Genomic DNA, 16,898 nt, shown 5'->3' on the forward strand with positions numbered 1-16,898 from the left:
TAGGAAAATAATCACGACAGCAAAGTTCAAATTAGTTTAAGGAACAAGCGTTCAGAATTAGAAGTAGGAATCCTAATGAAGAATTAAGGGAAACGATCTAGATTAAGGAAAATTTCTTTAAGCACTTTTTTCCCCCTTCCCTTTCTTTCTTTCTCTCTCTCTCTTTTTTTTTTTTTTAAACTCCCCAATCATCTTAAGTACGAGGCCTAAGCCCGTGCAGCAGCCGAGGTCCCCGGCCCCGGGCTCCCACCAGAAGATCCCGCTCCCGCCGCCCGGAAGGAAGCCGGACCAGATGCTCCCGCGGAACCAGAGCGCAGCGGCTGCAGCGCCGGCCGGGCCCGTCTCGCCGGAGAACTCCGGGGCGCTGCTCTCGGCGCCCCGGACCGGGGTAAAACCTTGCTCTTCCGGTTCTCCGGCCTGGCGTTTGGTGTTGTGTATCCGCAGCCCCGAGCCATGTCGGGTTTCAGCCCGGAGCTCATCGACTACCTGGAAGGGAAGATCTCCTTCGAGGAGTTCGAGAGGCGGAGGGAAGAGAGGAAAACCCGCGAGAAGAAAGTGAGGCGCCGCTAGGCCAGGATTCTTCTCACTGTCTTGTCGCCGTAATACACGTCGATGTGGGGGGCCCGGTGCCTCGTTCGCTGGGATGGGGCGGCCGGGACGCCCCGCGGCTTCTTACCCAAACCCCGATTCTCGCCTCCCATCCTTGTGCTGCGCTCCTCCTTAAAGATTTCCCCCGCCAAAGTCTTGTCTTTGTGGTCACCTCGTCTCTCTCTCCCCTCCGTTCCCCAGCCCCTCCTCCCTCACCCCGTCGCATTCTGACTGTCGTCCCCGCTCTGCCGCCGGGGGTTGGTTGTGTGCGGGGTGCGCCGCTCACCGCCTTCTCCGGGCTGCGGCCGTTTCAGCCGACGCCGGGTTTCTGAGGCGTCTCGCGGTGGTGTGATGTCATCTTCCACAAAACGAGCTTTCTTGTCCGATACCAAAATTTTCACTCACGTAATTTTTCATACTTTAGAATATCTGAACTTCCCTTATCCTCTCATTTAGAGGAAATCCGAAGGGAAATAAAAATGATCGCACCCTTTGAAATTGACCGGTGGGTTCTCTCCCAATTCATGCAGCTAATAGGGACCCATCTCTTTTCGTTTAAAAAGCTGGGATACAGTGGGTAGATTCGTGAAATCATCAAGGTATTTTAAGTTTTTTTTTTTTTTTAAGATTTTTATTTATTTATTTGTCAGAGAGAGCACAAGGAGGGGGAGTGGCAGAGGAGGAAGCAGGCTCACTGCTGAACCAGGATCCCAAGGCGGGACTCCATCCCAAGACCCTGGGATCATGACCTGAGCCAAAGGCAGACGCTCAACCCACTGAGCCATCCAGGCGTCTCTTAAATTATTTTTATTTTTATTTTTATTTATTTATTTATTTTTAAGATTTCATTTATTTATTTGACAGACAGAGATCATGAGTAGGCAGACAGGCAGAGAGAGAGAGAGGAAGGGAAGCAGGCTCCCCGCTGAGCAGAAAGCCCGACACGGGGCTCCATCCCAGGACCTGGGATCATGACCCGAGCCGAAGGCAGAGGCCTTAACCCACTGAGCCACCCAGGCGTCCCTTAAATTGTTTTTAATAAGTGACTGATGCAGACAGTCATGGGGGATGAGATCAAAGTACTCTGAAATGCTTTGACTATTCAAATGTGAATTCCACATACTGTATGCGTTTGTAGAGCTCAAGTTTTATAGAAAGAGAAAATGAGGGAAATGCCCTATTCCCAACTGGAGAGAACTAAATCTGCATTTTTTTTTTTTTAATTTTCAATCATAGAGTCTTCAGGAAAAAGGAAAGTTACCAGTCGAAGAAAATCCAAATGACTCTGAAGTTCCATCATCATCAGGAATTGATTCCACCAAATCGCGGGACAAAGATGTCAATGAAGGTGTGTTAAAATCATCTGCCACCTGCATTAAATATTGAGGGTTCCTAACAATTTAATGAAAACAGTGCTTTTTCGTTGCAGTGGTATTCTGTTGTTGATGACCTTGTTTATCAGTAGTATAGTGCGTGTTGTGTAATAATGTGCTCAATAAAGATTTGTGGAGTTACTGAATATGGTGATGATTAGTTTTGTGGGTTATTTTTCTAGAAAAGTGTGTATTTATTTTTTAAGATTTATTTATTTTGTTTTATTTTATTTTTTAAAGATTTTATTTATTTGACTGGGATCACAAGTAGGCAGAGAGGCAGGCAGAAAGAGGAGGGGGGGAAGCAGGCTCCCTGCTGAGCAGAGAGCGAGATGTGGGTCTTGATCCCAGGACCCTGAGATCAGGACCAGAGCGGAAGGCAGAGGCTTAACCCACTGAGCCACCCAGGTGCCCCAGGATTTATTTTAGAGCTAGCATGGGGGCGTGTCAGTCAGGGGGAGGGGCAGAAGGAAAGAGAGAATCCTCAGGCAGATTCCCCACTGAGCACAGAGTTCCATGCCACCCAACCCAGGACCCTGAAATCTTGACCTGAGCCAAAATCAAGAGTCAGTTGCTTAACCGGCTGAGCCACACAGGTGCCTTGTGGATAAGTGTTTCAAATTGGCGTCAGTATTTGGGAGCCTTTTTAGAGTTATTGTTTTTTAAATTGGCTCTTTCAGTTAATTGCTTCCAGACTATACTCCCCCAGATTGTTGTAATTCCGTACAAAGTGGCTTCTAAACCACTGCTTTAGTTATAGGAGATAAGACAGACATCCAGTGGAAGTCCTGTTGGCTGCCCAGCTGGGTCCTCACACACAGTGTAGGTGTCTTGGGATGCTGCCTCATTCTAGGATCCAGTCCTCAGCTCTGCATGGCCAGATACTAGATTTGCTTAGTCCCAAACTAATTAAAGCCATCAGAGTCTAACTGATGAACTAGGATGCAAATTCATTAATTTCCAGTGATTCATACACCTTCCTAGTGATCAGAATACTGATGATGGTTCACAGTATCCATCTACCCGTGTCAAGTTATGTGGGATATTGAAGTATCAGTTATAATGGAGCTTTGTGTGTAGTGTCTGAGGGAGAACTAACTACATTGAACTTTCTTGTTCTAGGGAGTAGAAGTAGAGGCTTTTCCTTTTTTCTTTTTCTGTAAACAACCTTCTTTCCACAGAGAATACATATTAATAGGATAGATAGAAAACAAGCTTTATTCCTGCCTCCTTTGACCCAAGTGGAGAAGAACGGTAAAAAGAAGAGCAAATTGGGGTTACAGTTTCTTACCTTGTCAGGCAAGTGGGGTGGGAAAGAGGACTGAGCTTGTTCTAATAACTTGTGGGTCTTTCCCTTTATCTGCTTAGGGGAGGAATAGCTCTTGCAACATCTGGTCTTTGATGTGTAACTGTAGTGGCAGGCACCATTGCGTGCCTCCTAGTCCTGGTTGACTGAAGCTGCCCCTGAGCAGTGGCCACGAGGCCCGCTCTAAAAAAAGTGATTGATTGAGTCAGTTCTTGCTCATCAGGAGCAGTAGGCATACGTGTATTAGATTTCCTCAGCTCCGATCATCCCATCTGTCCTTTCAAGATAGAAAGCTCCCCATTCCCCAGGAAGGAATCATCCCAGAGCTCTATCAGGACCCTTGGTGAGTGTGAACATATATTCGGAGTAAAAGAAGTGTCAGTTTTGAACAAGTTTGACAAAGTCTGCTAATTGGAATAGATGGCCCCTGGAATTAGTTGTCATTTTTCTCCTGTACATTACTGCATGTAATGTATTAAATTCTTGCTCTTGACTACCTTTCCTACACACCATGCAAATAGGGCCGCCTTTTAATTTCATTTTCAGTTCATGATTGCTGATAGAGAAACTACAGTTAATTTTTGTATATTGACCTTGAATCCAGGAACCTGGCTTACCTCCTGTGTTCTGGCAGTTTGTACGTACATTCTTTTGGATCTTCTACGTACCTAATCACATCGTTTGTGAATAATGACAGTTTTCTTTGTTCCTTCCCATCTTTTGCCTTTTCTCTTCATTTTACGTTATTCAACCTCCAGCAAAAGGTTGAGAGGAGTGATGATGGCATCTTTGTCTCATTTCTAGTAACTGAATAATGTACCATTAACTGTGTCTGTGGAAAGTTTTTTGTAGATACTGTTTATCAAACTAAAGATATTCCCTTCCATTTCTAGTTGACTAAGAATTTTTATTAGGAAAGAGTATTAGATTTTATCAAATGCTTCTCCTTATCAAGATGATCCTGTGATTTTTTTTTTCCTTTCTGTTACTGGAATAAATTTTATTGATTGGCAGTGTTACAACATATATTTCTTTGTATATTTATTTTGGATGTTCAGAATTCTTAAGATGATTTTTATGATTTCCTGAGAATGGCTGTTTGTTGCTCAGACTATGGGGGTTTTTAAATAATTTTGTCTTCCCTTAAACATTAACTGTCACATTTATCCAACATCCTTAATGTGTCTTTCTTCAGGAGAAATGTCAGATGGAGTCAGTAAGTCAGTTCACAAGGTCTTTGCTTCCATGCTTGGAGAGAATGAAGATGATGAAGAGGAAGAGGAAGAAGAGGAGGAGGAGGAAGAAGAAACACCTGAGCAACCCACTGCGGGGGACGTGTTTGTGCTGGAGATGGTCCTCAACCGTGAGACCAAGAAAATGATGAAAGTAAATACTTACTTTAGTATTTATAAATGGAATGAAAATGTGACATAGTAATTCAAAAAGAAATCTTTAAATCATACATATATTTAGAAAGAATTCAAACTGTGAGGAGGGAGATATGAGACAACTGTTCCTGGTTTCTTATGTTTAATCTTAGAGTTGTTTTTTTTTTTTTAATCTTAGAGATTTTGTACTGTGGTTTTGCTATTAAAAGGTCCATATTATATTTTGATATATAGTTTTTAAAGATTTTTTTTAAAGATTTTATTTATTTATTTGACAGACGGAGATCACAAGTAGGCAGAGAGGCAGGCAGAGAGAGGGGCGGGGGGAAGCAGGCTCCCCGCCAAGCAGAGAACCTGTTGTGGGGCTCGATCCCAGGACCCTGAGACCATGACCTGAGCTGAAGGCAGAGGCTTTAACCCACTGAGCCACCGAGGCACCTCATAGTTTTTAAAGATTTATTTATTAGAGCGTGTGCTTGCTCAAGAGCAGGGTGGAGGAGTTGGGGAGTGGGGAGGGAGAGGATCTTGAGCGGACTCCTCACTGAGCACAGAGCCCCCCACAGGGCTCCCTCTCATGACCAACCCTGAGAACATGACCTGAGCCGAAAGTAAGAGTCAGACACTTAACTGACTTAGCCATCCAGGTACCCCAGTATAACTTGATATTTTTTTTAACGAAGTTTATTCTAAGTAGTTAAATTCGAAGAAAGGAGGATCTTCGGTAGGTTGTATTAATAAAAGAAGCTTCCTGGCACATAAATCCGTTTTGCAGCATCAGGTTCTACATTTGTTATTATTATAATTAGTAATTAGTGATTCCTGACCACACTGGTTTTTGCTTGTTTCATATATTTTTACTCTGCTTTGAACTTTCTACTGTAGGAAGTTTGTTTTGTTTTTTGTTTTAGTTTTCTGAATTACTCCTTTTTGGAGAATATTTTAGACTAATTTCCCGTAGATTAATTTTAGACTTCTTCCTGAAGTGCAGACTTTGATGTTAGTGAGTCAGTACTGTAGTCATTTATTCCTTAGTTTTCAATTTAGAATGTTGAGAAGTTTTAAAGGGAAATTTCATTTTCATTATCTTCTGCATTTATTAATTTGGTTGGAATTGATATCTAAAATATTACTATATTTTAGCTAAATGTTCTTTATTTTTTATACAGGAGAAAAGGCCTCGAAGTAAACTTCCCAGAGCACTGAGGGGTCTTATGGGTGAAGCCAACATTCGCTTTGCTCGAGGAGAACGTGAGGAGGCGATATTGATGTGCATGGAAATCATAAGACAAGGTGGTTTTTGTGGGGATTATTGATAATAGCGGTTTAATAGTGTGACTTTTAAAACAAATGGAGGACCATTTCACTGTACTGCTTGGAAAATACATTCAGAAGCTTGGAGGTGATTGTTGTACCAGCAGTATGCCGCTTTCACATTGAGTAGAAGTCATTACCAAGAAAATGAAAACCTGAGTATGACTCCATGAAATGTTAATATTTATTGAACTCTACCAGGCTTCTTTTTTGTTTTTGTTTGTTTTTTAATGTTCCATTTTGGGGTTTTAGACTTCTGTAGCATTAGTCTTTTTTAAATATGGCAAGCCCATGTTAAAACCACTTAAAAAGTGTTCTTTTTTTTTTTTTCTTTCACTTTCCAGATTAAGCAGAGCTAGATTATTTTAATCTAGTTTTTGGTAAAAGATACAATTTATACTTACCATCTTTCTTTAATCTGCAGATCTTGGGCATATTGAAGGATATCTTCATAAGTGACTTTCTGACTAATCACTTAAATTTATTATTTTGGTTTCCTGATGTGTTGCCAAATAATGCCCTACATAGTGACTTAGGTAGTTGTAATACAGTAAACTCTTAATTTATCTTTTCAATATTTTGACATTTCTTTTATCTGGATAAAGGTCCTTTTAGAAGTCTTTTTTCCCTTTGTTAATTTTACTTTTCTCATCATGGTAAATGTACTCTTTAATCCCCATCCCCTGTTTCCCCCATCCCTCCACCTACTTCCCCTGTGGCAACCATGTTTGTTTTCTACAGTTAAGAGTCTGTTCTTGGTTTGTCTCTCTCTTTTCTTTCTTTGCTTATGTTTTGTTTTGTTTGTTTCTTAAATTCAACATATGAATGAAATCATAAGTGTATTTGTCTTTCTCTGACTTTCTTCACTTAGCATTATTCTCTCTTGCTCTATCCATGTTGCAAATGGCAAGGTTTCATTCTTTTTTATGGCTGAATAATATTCCATTATGTATTTATCTTATGTCTTCTTTATCCATTCACCTAGCAATGGACACTTGGGTTGCTTCTTTAGTTTGGGTAGTAAAAATAATGCTGCTATAAACATTGGGATGTTTTTGTATTTTTTGGGTAAATACCCAGTAGTACAATTACTGGGTCATAGGGTAGTTGTATTTTTAATTTTTTTATGTTAAACTGTCTTCCCCATACTGTCTTCCCAGGTGGCTGCACCAGTTTGCATACCCACCACGGTATGCAAAGGGTTCCTTTTTCTCCACAACCTTGCCAACACTTGTTTCTTGTGTTTCCGATTTTAGCCATTCTGACAGGTGTGAGGTGATACCTCATTGATTTTTTGCTTTCTATTTCCCTGATGATGAGTGATGTTGAGCATCTTTTTAGGTGTCTGTGGCCATCTGGAAGTCTTCTTTGGAGAAATGTCTATTGTGCCTTGTGCCCATTTTTAAGTTGGATTATTTGTATTTTTGGTATTGAGTTGTATCAGTTCTCTGTATGTTTTGGATACTAACCCTTTATTGGATATGTCATTTGCAAATATCTTCTCCCGTTCACTAGGTTGCCTTTCATTTAGTTCTGTTGTTTCCTTCGCAGCACAGAAACTTTTTATTTTGATGAAGTCCCAGTGGTTTGTTTTTGCTTTTATTTTCCTTGCCTTAGGAGACATCTAGAAAAATGTTACAACTGATGTCAGAGACATTTTTTTAAAAGATTTATTTGAGAGAGTGAGTGAGTGCATGAGCAGGGGGGAGGGGCAGACTCCCCTCTGAGCAGGGAGCCCAATGCAGGACTCAGTCCTGGGACCCTGGGATCATGACCTGAGCCAAAGATGGACGCTTGACTGACTGAGCCACTCAGGCACCCAGGTAGCATAGACATTTTAACATTATTTCTTCCAATCCATGAGCATGGAGTATCTTTTCATTTCTTTGCAATGTCTTGAATTTCTTTCATCAGTGTTTTATAGTTTTCACAATACAGGTCTTTCACCTCTTTGATTAAATTTATTCCTAAATATTTTATTGTTTTTGGTGTAATTGTAAATGGGATTCTTTTGTTTCCTTTTTTCCTTCCTTCCATCCTTCCTTCCTTCCTTCCTTCCTTCCTTTCTTTCTTTCCAGTAAGGTCTACACCCAGCATCAGGCTTGAACTCATGACTCAGATCTGGAGCTGCATGCTTTACCAACTAAGCCATGTGCCCCTTGGGTGGTTTTCTTAATTTCACTTTCTGCTGCTTCCTTAGTAGTGTATAGGAATGCAACAGATTGTTGTACATTGATTTTGTATCCTGTGACTTTACTGAACTCACTTATCAATTCTAGTAATTCTTTGGTAGAGTCTTTAGGGTTTTCTCTATATAGTACCATGTCATTTGCAGATAATGAGAGTTTTACTTCTTCCCTACCAGTTTGGATGCATTTTATTTCATTATGTTGTCTGATTGTTGTGGCTAGGACTTCTAGTACTGTATTGACTAAAAGCCATGAGAGTGGACATTGTTATCTTGTTTCTGACCTTAAGGTAAAAGCTCTCAGTTTTTCACCAATGAGTATGCTGTTGGCTGTGGGTTTTTCTTATAAGGCCTTTAGACCTTATAAGACCTACTTTGCAGAGGGTTTTTTTAAAATCAGGAGTTGATGTTGCACTTTGTCAAATGCTTTTTCTGCATTATTGAAATGATCATGTAGTTTTCTTTTCTTTTTTTTTTTTTTTAAAGATTTTATTTATTTATTTGACAGACAGAGAGAGATCACAAGTAGGCAGAGAGGCAGGCAGAGAGAGGGGGAAGCAGGCTCACCACTGAGCAGAGAGCCCAATGCGAGGCTCGATCCCAGGACCCTGGGATAATGACCCGAGCTGAAGGCAGAGGCTTTAACCCACTGAGCCACCCAGGCGCCCCGATCATGTAGTTTTCATCCTCTATCTTTTTTTATTTTCTTTTCTTCCCTTTTTTTTTTCATCCTTTATCCTTTTGATGTCATGCATCTTGTTGATGGTTTTTGCATCCTGGGAATAATGTCCCTAGATCCTGGTGTATGTTTTTTAATGTGTTGTTGGATTCAGTTTACTAATGCATTGTTGAGGATTTTTGCATCTGTGTTTGTGAGAGATATAGGGCTGTGGTTCCTTTTTTTTTTTTTTTTTTTTTAGTGGTGTCTTTATCTGGTTTTGGCATCAGGGTGAGACCTCTTGGAGTGGATTTGGAAGTTTTCCTTTCTCTTTTCTGTTGTGGAATGGTTTGAGAAGAATAGGTGTTAACCCTTTAAACGTGTGCTAGAATTTGCCTGTGAGGCCGTCTAGTCCTCGACTTTTGTTTTTTTTGGAGTTTTTGGTTACTGCTTCAATTTCGTTGCTGCTAATTGGTCTGTTCAAATTTTCTGTTTCTTCCTGCTTCAGTGTTGGTAGGTTGTATGTTTCAAGGAATTTATCCATTTCCTTTAAGTTGTCCAGTTTCTTGGCATATAGGTTTTCTAATATTCTGTTACAGTTGTTTGTATTTCTGTAGTGGTGGTGTTACTTCTCCTCTTTCATTTATGACTTTATTTGCATCCTCTTTTCTTTTCTTTGATGAGCCTTAATAAAGGTTTATCAATTTTATTGATCCTTTCAAAGAACTAGCTTCTATTCTGAACTATTTATCTGTTCTGTTTTTTTCTTTTTTTAGTTTCTATATCATTTATTTCTGCTCTAATTTTTTTTTTAAGATTTTATTGTTAAATAATCTCTGCACCCATTGTGGGGCTCGAACTCACAACCCTGAGGTCGGTAATTGCATGCTGTACCCACTGAGCCAGCCAGGCGCCCCTCTGCTGTAATCTTTATTATTTCCTTCCTTTTGCTGGGTGTGGGTTTTATTTGTTCTTTTTCTGGCTCCTTTAGTTATAAGATTAGGTTATTTATTTGAGGTTTTTCTTGCTTCTGAAAGGCTGGCCTGTATTGCTATAAACTTCCCTCTTACACCACTTTTACTGCATCCCAAAGATTTTGGACCACTGTTATTTTATTTTCATTTGTTTCCATGTAGGTTTTTTTTTCTTCTTTGATTTCTTGATTGATCCATTCATTGTTTAGTAGCATGTTATTTAACCTCATGTATTTATAATCTTTCCAGATTTTTTCTTATGGTTGATTTCTAGTTTCATAGCATTGTGGTCAGTAAAGCAGTGTGGTATGACTTTGATTTTTTTGAATTTATTGAGAATTGTTTTGTGGCCTAATATCTGTTCTGGAGAATGTTCCATGTGCACTCGAAAAGAATGTGTATTCTGTTTTAGTATGGAATGTTCTGAATTTGTCTTTTTAATCCATTTGGTTCAGGGTGTCATTCAAAACCACTCTTTCTTTGTTGATTTTCTGTTTGGATGATCTATCTATTGATGTAAGTGGAGTGTTAAAGTCCTCTACTATTATTGTATTACTGTTACTTCTTTGTGTTTGTTATTAATTGTTTTATGTATTTGGGTTCTCCCATGTTAGGCACATAAATATTTACAGTTGTTTTTTTCTCTTGTTGGATTGGGCCCTTTATTATTATACAGTGTCTTCTTTGTCTCTTATTACAATCTTTGTTTTACTTTATATTATTTTATTTTATTTTTATTTTTTTAAAGATTTTGTTTTTTAAAGTAATGCTTATACCCAATTTGGACCTTGAACCTAAAACCCCAAGATCATGAGTTGCAGGCTCGACCGACTGAGTAGGTGCTTCACTGTCTTTATTCCTTTGTTTTATGTTTAGAGAGAGGGAGAGCCTGCATGGAGGGAAGGGGCAGAGAGAGAGGGAGAGAGAGTCTTAAGCAGACTCCCTGCTCAGCACAGAGTCTCATGTGGGGCTTGATCTCACAACCCTGAGATCATGACCTAAGCTGAAACCAAGAGTTGGACATTTAACTGACTGTACCACCCAGGCGTCCCTCCACAGTCAGTGTTTTAAAGTGTGTTTGTCCAATATATGTATTGCTCTGCTGGCTTTCTTTTGACACCCATTTGCATGGTAAATGTTTTTCAATCTCCTCATTTTGAATCTGCACGTGTCTTTCAACCCGAAATGAGTCTCTTACAGTGAGCATATAGATGGTCTTATTTTTTTCATCCATCTCTCATCCTCTTGTCTTTTGATTAGAACATTTAGTCTATTTACATTCAAAATAATATTCGATAGATATGTATTTCTTGCTGTTTTGTTACTTGTTTTGTGGTTGTTTCTGTAGATTTGCTCTGATCCTTTCTTTTGCTCTTTCATGGTTTGTTGGCTTTCTTTAATGCTATCCTTTGGCACTTGGCCAGCTCAGTTGGTAGAGCATGCAATTCTTGATGTTGGAGTCATGAGTTCAAGCCCCATGTAGGGTGTAGAGCTTACTTTAAAAAAAATTTTTTTTTCTTAGATTACTCATTAGGATAATTTGAGGTCACTGCTTTTTCTTTTCTACTCCATCAGAAACAAGCTTAACCAAACTTTTCCTTGAGGAGATTTTGTTTGGTTCCTACTTTCCAATATTTACCTGTTCCTTTATTCCAGTTTGTAATTGTTTATTTTTAACAATTATCTTTGATTTTAAGCCCTTGTGATCTTCGAACTTCATTTCAGAAACATTTCAGAAATGTAGATTAACTGTTCACTTTGATATCCTCCGTTTAGGTGCAGGTTAGCTATCCTTAGTCCATTCATCCATACGCCTATGGTTGTTGGGTCATGAAGATTAAATAAACACGGATGTGATGGTGTTCTTTGGGATGAACTTGCTGAGTTATTGAGCCGCGTTTAACCTAGGCAAATGAGGATTTTCACAAGGGGTGCATGGTGGAGAGTAGAGTTTTTCATGAAGTTACACTTTGCTCAGAGACAGTAATGCCAAAACACTAATCGTGTATGAGCATGAAGTAAAGCAAACTTAATCTAATGTTTATTCTTAAATCTGTTAAGTAGTTTGTATAATTCTGCTAGAGTGTTTTAAAAAGTAAACTTAAGGGGCGCCTGGGTGGCTCAGTGGGTTAAAGCCGCTGCCTTTGGCTCGGGTCATGATCCCGGCGTCCTGGGATCGAGCCCTGCGTCGGGCTCTCTGCTCAGCGGGGAGCCTGCTTCCTCCCTCTCTCTCTGCCTGCCTCTCTGCCTACTTGTGATCTGTCTGTCAAATAAATGAATAAAATCTTTAAAAAAAAAAAAAAAGTAAACTTAAAAAAAGATCCATAGTTTGAACATGGGATTGACGTCATCTCATGCCTCTTTCTTCAGCCAATAGAATTTGTTTTTTTTTTTATTCATTATAGCTCCTCTGGCTTATGAACCGTTTTCTACTCTTGCTATGATATATGAGGACCAAGGTGACATGGAAAAATCTCTTCAGTTTGAGTTGATTGCTGCACATTTAAATCCTAGTGACACCGAAGAATGGGTTAGATTGGCAGAAATGTCTCTGGAGCAAGACAATATTAAGCAGGCTATTTTTTGCTACACGAAAGGTAATTAAAATGTTTTTCTTACTTTGTTTGCTATAATGTTATATAACAGATATTTTCATAATTGTACTTACTACTCTGGGGTGATGTTAGCTGAAGTATGGTTATTCCTTATATTCTGGCATCCCAGAGGTAAGTATTTGGGGTCTCTCTGCTTTCATGTTTATCAGCAACTTTATGCTGTGATCTAATACAGCACAGAAGTTGGTAGAAGAACAGTACTTTCGATTTCCTGCTGAGATCGTTGTTGGTTCTAAGCTATTCCTTGAGGAGTAACATCACATTAGAGTGACCAATTGAAGATTAACATAGAGATTTCAGATTCTGTCTGGTCTTAGACTAAACCTAGTTGAGAGTTCCTGTGAAAGTAGATTTGTTCCAGAATAACCCCCTTGGGTCTATTAGAGAATTAGAGTGTTTATTAAATTTTCTGAAAAGGGGATTGGTCATGCCTAGGTATCATGAACCCCTTTTTGTGGTAAATCTGTAATTCTTTTTTTTCTTTTTAGCTCTTAAATATGAACCTACTAATGTCCGTTATCTGTGGGAGCGATCAAGCCTTTATGAACAGATGGGAGATCACAAGATGGCAATGGACGGTTATAGGCGTATTTTGAATCTTTTATCTCCATCTGATGGAGAACGTTTTATGCAGTTGGCTAGAGATATGGCAAAGTAAGTTTGGAGTATATTTAGATTCTGCTATTAATCATCGTATTTTACAAATCAAAACACATATTTGAAGTAAATATATTTTTATTTTTTATTGAGGTTCAAAGAAGTGTTTTGTTTAATATATTTTTGTACTGTGCTTAAATATAGACGGTTTTTGGTTTGTTTTTGTACTTTTCTGTTTTCAAGTCAGCCGTGTTTGTACTTTTCTGTTTTCAAGTCAGCCGTGTGGTTACTTAGAAACATTTGTATATACAGTTGCCTTCAAGTGTTCAGAAGCTTAATAATGGGGCATGTTCTAAAAGGATGGTTAGGTTGCCAGTTTTCCATAACTTAGTTGAAGTTAGGTACATTTGTGGTTATATTATTTTAAATTGTTATAAATGTGCTAATGAAATGTTTGTGATACGGGTTTTTTTTTTTTTAATAATCATTTATCTTTAGTCAGTACTAGAATAACATTTTAAGACAAAAAATGTTCTTCGTAGTTGACACATGCTACTGGGTGTCGTATATATTTTATTCTAAAATATTGTGTACTACTGCATTTACTTTTCCAGTATGCTATACATCAAAGCAGAGCATGAAACATTTGGCCAAATAATGTCTTGTCATAAGCTCTCTATTTAAGCCTAGGATCAATCATCTTCATCTGGGTGTCTTGGGGTTAACCCTGTTAACCTTGTGGCCATTGTCATGAAGATGCTTAGGTGTGAAATCACTCCCTGTTATCACAAGGACGGGTTATGTAAGAGTGCTAGAGGCATTTTTAAGTAATGTTTTGAAGTAGGGCAACCCTAAGATGATCCTTTGATATATGTAATGAGCATTGAGAAACTTTTCAGGTTATATGCTATTAGTCACATCTCTAGCTGTCATGTGATTAGCCCACTAAGCCTCTGTTTTATGAACTATTAGTTGACTGTGATAATAAATTTGTTTTCCATTTATATTATTTATAATATATTTTTGGGAAAGGATGAGGATGAATAGTTTTGCCACTGCCATAGAGGTCCTTCCTACATGGAATTATGTTACCATAACTTCAGTTTATTAGGATTTCTCTCAGATGCGACTTTTCTTTCAGAAATATTTATTAAATGCTAGGCAGTGTATAAAACACCAGGAGATCTAGTTTTGAATGAGTTTTAATTTTCATTTCCCTGTGGAGCTTACATTTTAGTTGAGGGAGATAAGCAATAAACAAAAACAACCAAATATATAATATGTCAGATGTTGATAAGGGATATGAAGAAAAATGAAGTAGAGAAGGGATAGGAAGCTGACGTAGAGGGGTATGTTATTTTAAATAGGGTGATTAGAGAAGGACTCAGTTCCCTATGTTATGACAGCAATAACCTGAAAGTAAACTGAAGGAAGTATGGGAGCAGATGCTTAGGGAAGAGTGTCACAGGCAAAGTAAGTGGCAAGTGCAGAAGTCTGCTCTGGGAACAAGCTGAAGGTTTAAGGGAACATAGAAGGAGCTGGGATCAGAGAGGCATCAGGAAAAGGTCACTTGGCCCTTTCAGGCCATTGTAAGTGCTTTGGGTTTTGCCCTGAATGAGTTTGGAAGTCATTGGAAGGTTTTGAGAAGAGTAGGTATAATTTGACTTAAACTTTAAATCAGGGGGCGCCTGGGTGTCCCAGCCATTCAGCATCTTCCTTTGGCTCAGGTCATGTGGAATTGAGCCCTGCTTGGGCTGCCTGCTCAGCAGGAAGCCGGCTTCTCCCTCTTCTACTTCCCTGCTTGTGTTCCCTCTCTTGCTGGCTCTGTCTCTGTGTCAAATAAATAAATAAATAAATAAATAAATAAAATTTAAAAAAAAAACAAAACCAAAAAGCCCTTTAAATCAGTTCTGTTATTTTGAGGATAGTGGGAGGAGTGGTAAGGGCAGAAGCAGAGAGATAGTTAGGAAATTATTGCGACATTCTATGAAAGGGATGATAGTTGTTTGGTCCAGAATAAAAGTGCAGGAGGTTGTGAGAATTATTCAGATTCTGGATGTATTTTGAAGACTGGGCTCTCAGGATTTTCTGATAGGAAATGGTGTTTGTGTATGGGTTGGGGCGAAAGATAGACACAGACAGACAGATAAGGGAATCGTTCTGAGGACTAAACCCTGAGGTCCTGCAGTGTTTAAAAGTCAGGAAGATGAGGAGGAAACAGCAGGGAAACTGAAAGGAAATGGACAGTGAAGTAGGAGGAAATGAAGAGAGCGTGATATTCTAGGAATATTGAAGAAAGCACTTCAAGGAGGAGGGATGATCATCTTTGTGAAGTGGTCCAGGTAGAGCGTGTGAAATGAGGACTGAATGTTGACATTGGAGATGGGGTGGGAGTTCCCGGGGGATAGGCAGCTCTTTGGAGAAGTTTATAAGAGGAGCAGAGGAATGGGGAGATAATTGGAAAAATTACAGTGTATTTGTATTCGGTTGGTATAATCTGCAGTTGAGAAACACATTGAAGATTAATGAGAGAAGGGACGATTGCTTGAGTGAAGTCCTTGAGTAGGTTGGAGGGAATGGGATCTAGTTGGGTTTGCCCTTGTAAATGGAGAAGGTAGAAGATACGGCCCTGGGTGTGTGTAAGTAGGACGACAGATTGGGAATATGTGAGATGTTATGATCTGGTTCTCTTCGCAAACTAAAAAGCAAGGTTGTCCGCTGAGAGTGAGGATCAGAGCGTTTTGGAGGTTTGAAGAGAAAGATGAGAAGTAGTTGTCGGGTCCTTGGAGCCTTGCTGCAGCATTCGCATCTCCTGGGAGCTTGTAAATGTAGAATCTCTGCTCTGTCCCAGCTCTGCTGAACCAGAATATGCCTGTGTACAAGACCCCCACTTACTTTGCATGCACGTTCAGATTTGCAGAGTACTGGGCAGGGTAACTGGTAACATTGCTGATCAGCACCGTGGGCCCGCTTGAGGCTTCTGGTCGTTAATTTAGAGTCCGCGCAGTCGGCGTGGTTGGCTGGAGAGGCGGTGGTGCAGAGCAGGCATATTTGAGTTAACAAGGGGTGGGGTTTTATCACGATTTTATCAGAAGGGAGAGAGGGGCAGGAGAAGTGAGGAGATGTGCAAGGGAGTAGTTATAATGTTGGTCTGTGGAGAAGGAGGAAAGTGAGGGCAGGAAGCAGCAGGACAGGGAACGGGTAGACGAGTGCTTTGTAGATTCCGCCGAGGTGGAAGAGTTCTTGGACTAAGGTGATGGGGGAACGAGCTGGAATGACAGGAGGTAGCTTGTGGAGAGTGAGATGCTTGGCATGATGACATCGTCATACTGGTGTTTGCCATGTTTTTCTGCATCAGCTGTGGTTATGATTTTAAAGAAAAGTTTCTCTCTTCCCCAATTTTAAGAAAATGAAAATCGTAGGTAATAGTTAGATGGTCTAAGCAGAGATAAGAGTTTCATAATCTGAATTAAATAAACATTCATCCATGTTGTCATTTATTTTTTTTAGGAGTTACTATGAAGCCAATGATGTTACTTCAGCTATTAACATAATTGAAGAAGCTTTCTCAAAACATCAGGGCCTTGTCTCCATGGAAGATATTAACATAGCAGCCGAACTATACATTTCTAACAAGCATTATGACAAAGCTTTGGAGGTAGGAAATTGTAATAGATTTTGGACACATTTCTGCATTTTAGAAATTCTTACAAATTGGTAATTCCTCACTTTAGTTATATATATTAAGCTACTTATATACTAAATTACCTATTTAAAGTCTATATTGAAACAGATTTCTAGATTCTGTGGTAATTCCAAATGAAATATAACATGTAGTTATATGATAAAATCTCTCTCCATTATCCCAGATGCCAGATATGTCTGTACTTGAGGGTAGCA

The 16,898-nt window shown here is 39.4% G+C and overlaps 1 protein-coding gene across 2 annotated transcripts in view; it reads left to right on the top strand.

Annotated features, from left to right (window-relative positions):
- The first annotated feature begins 328 nt into the window (after nt 1–328).
- GTF3C3 (general transcription factor IIIC subunit 3) overlaps nt 329–16,898 on the top strand; it is a 36,288-nt gene continuing 19,718 nt past the window's right edge. For both annotated transcript variants that reach the window (XR_013966616.1, XM_080799763.1), the window contains exons 1-7: nt 329–555; nt 1,825–1,936; nt 4,463–4,653; nt 5,822–5,945; nt 12,192–12,383; nt 12,890–13,055; nt 16,509–16,656. Coding sequence is in view for 1 of the 2 variants with exons in the window: in XM_080799763.1 (XP_080655889.1) it covers nt 454–555; nt 1,825–1,936; nt 4,463–4,653; nt 5,822–5,945; nt 12,192–12,383; nt 12,890–13,055; nt 16,509–16,656 (1,035 nt within the window). In the remaining variant the exon portion in view is untranslated. The remainder of the gene's footprint in view (nt 556–1,824; nt 1,937–4,462; nt 4,654–5,821; nt 5,946–12,191; nt 12,384–12,889; nt 13,056–16,508; nt 16,657–16,898) is intronic.

The sequence above is a fragment of the Martes martes genome (genome assembly GCF_963455335.1).
Source record: "Martes martes genome assembly, chromosome: 3".
NCBI classification, from domain to species: Eukaryota; Metazoa; Chordata; class Mammalia; order Carnivora; family Mustelidae; genus Martes; species Martes martes.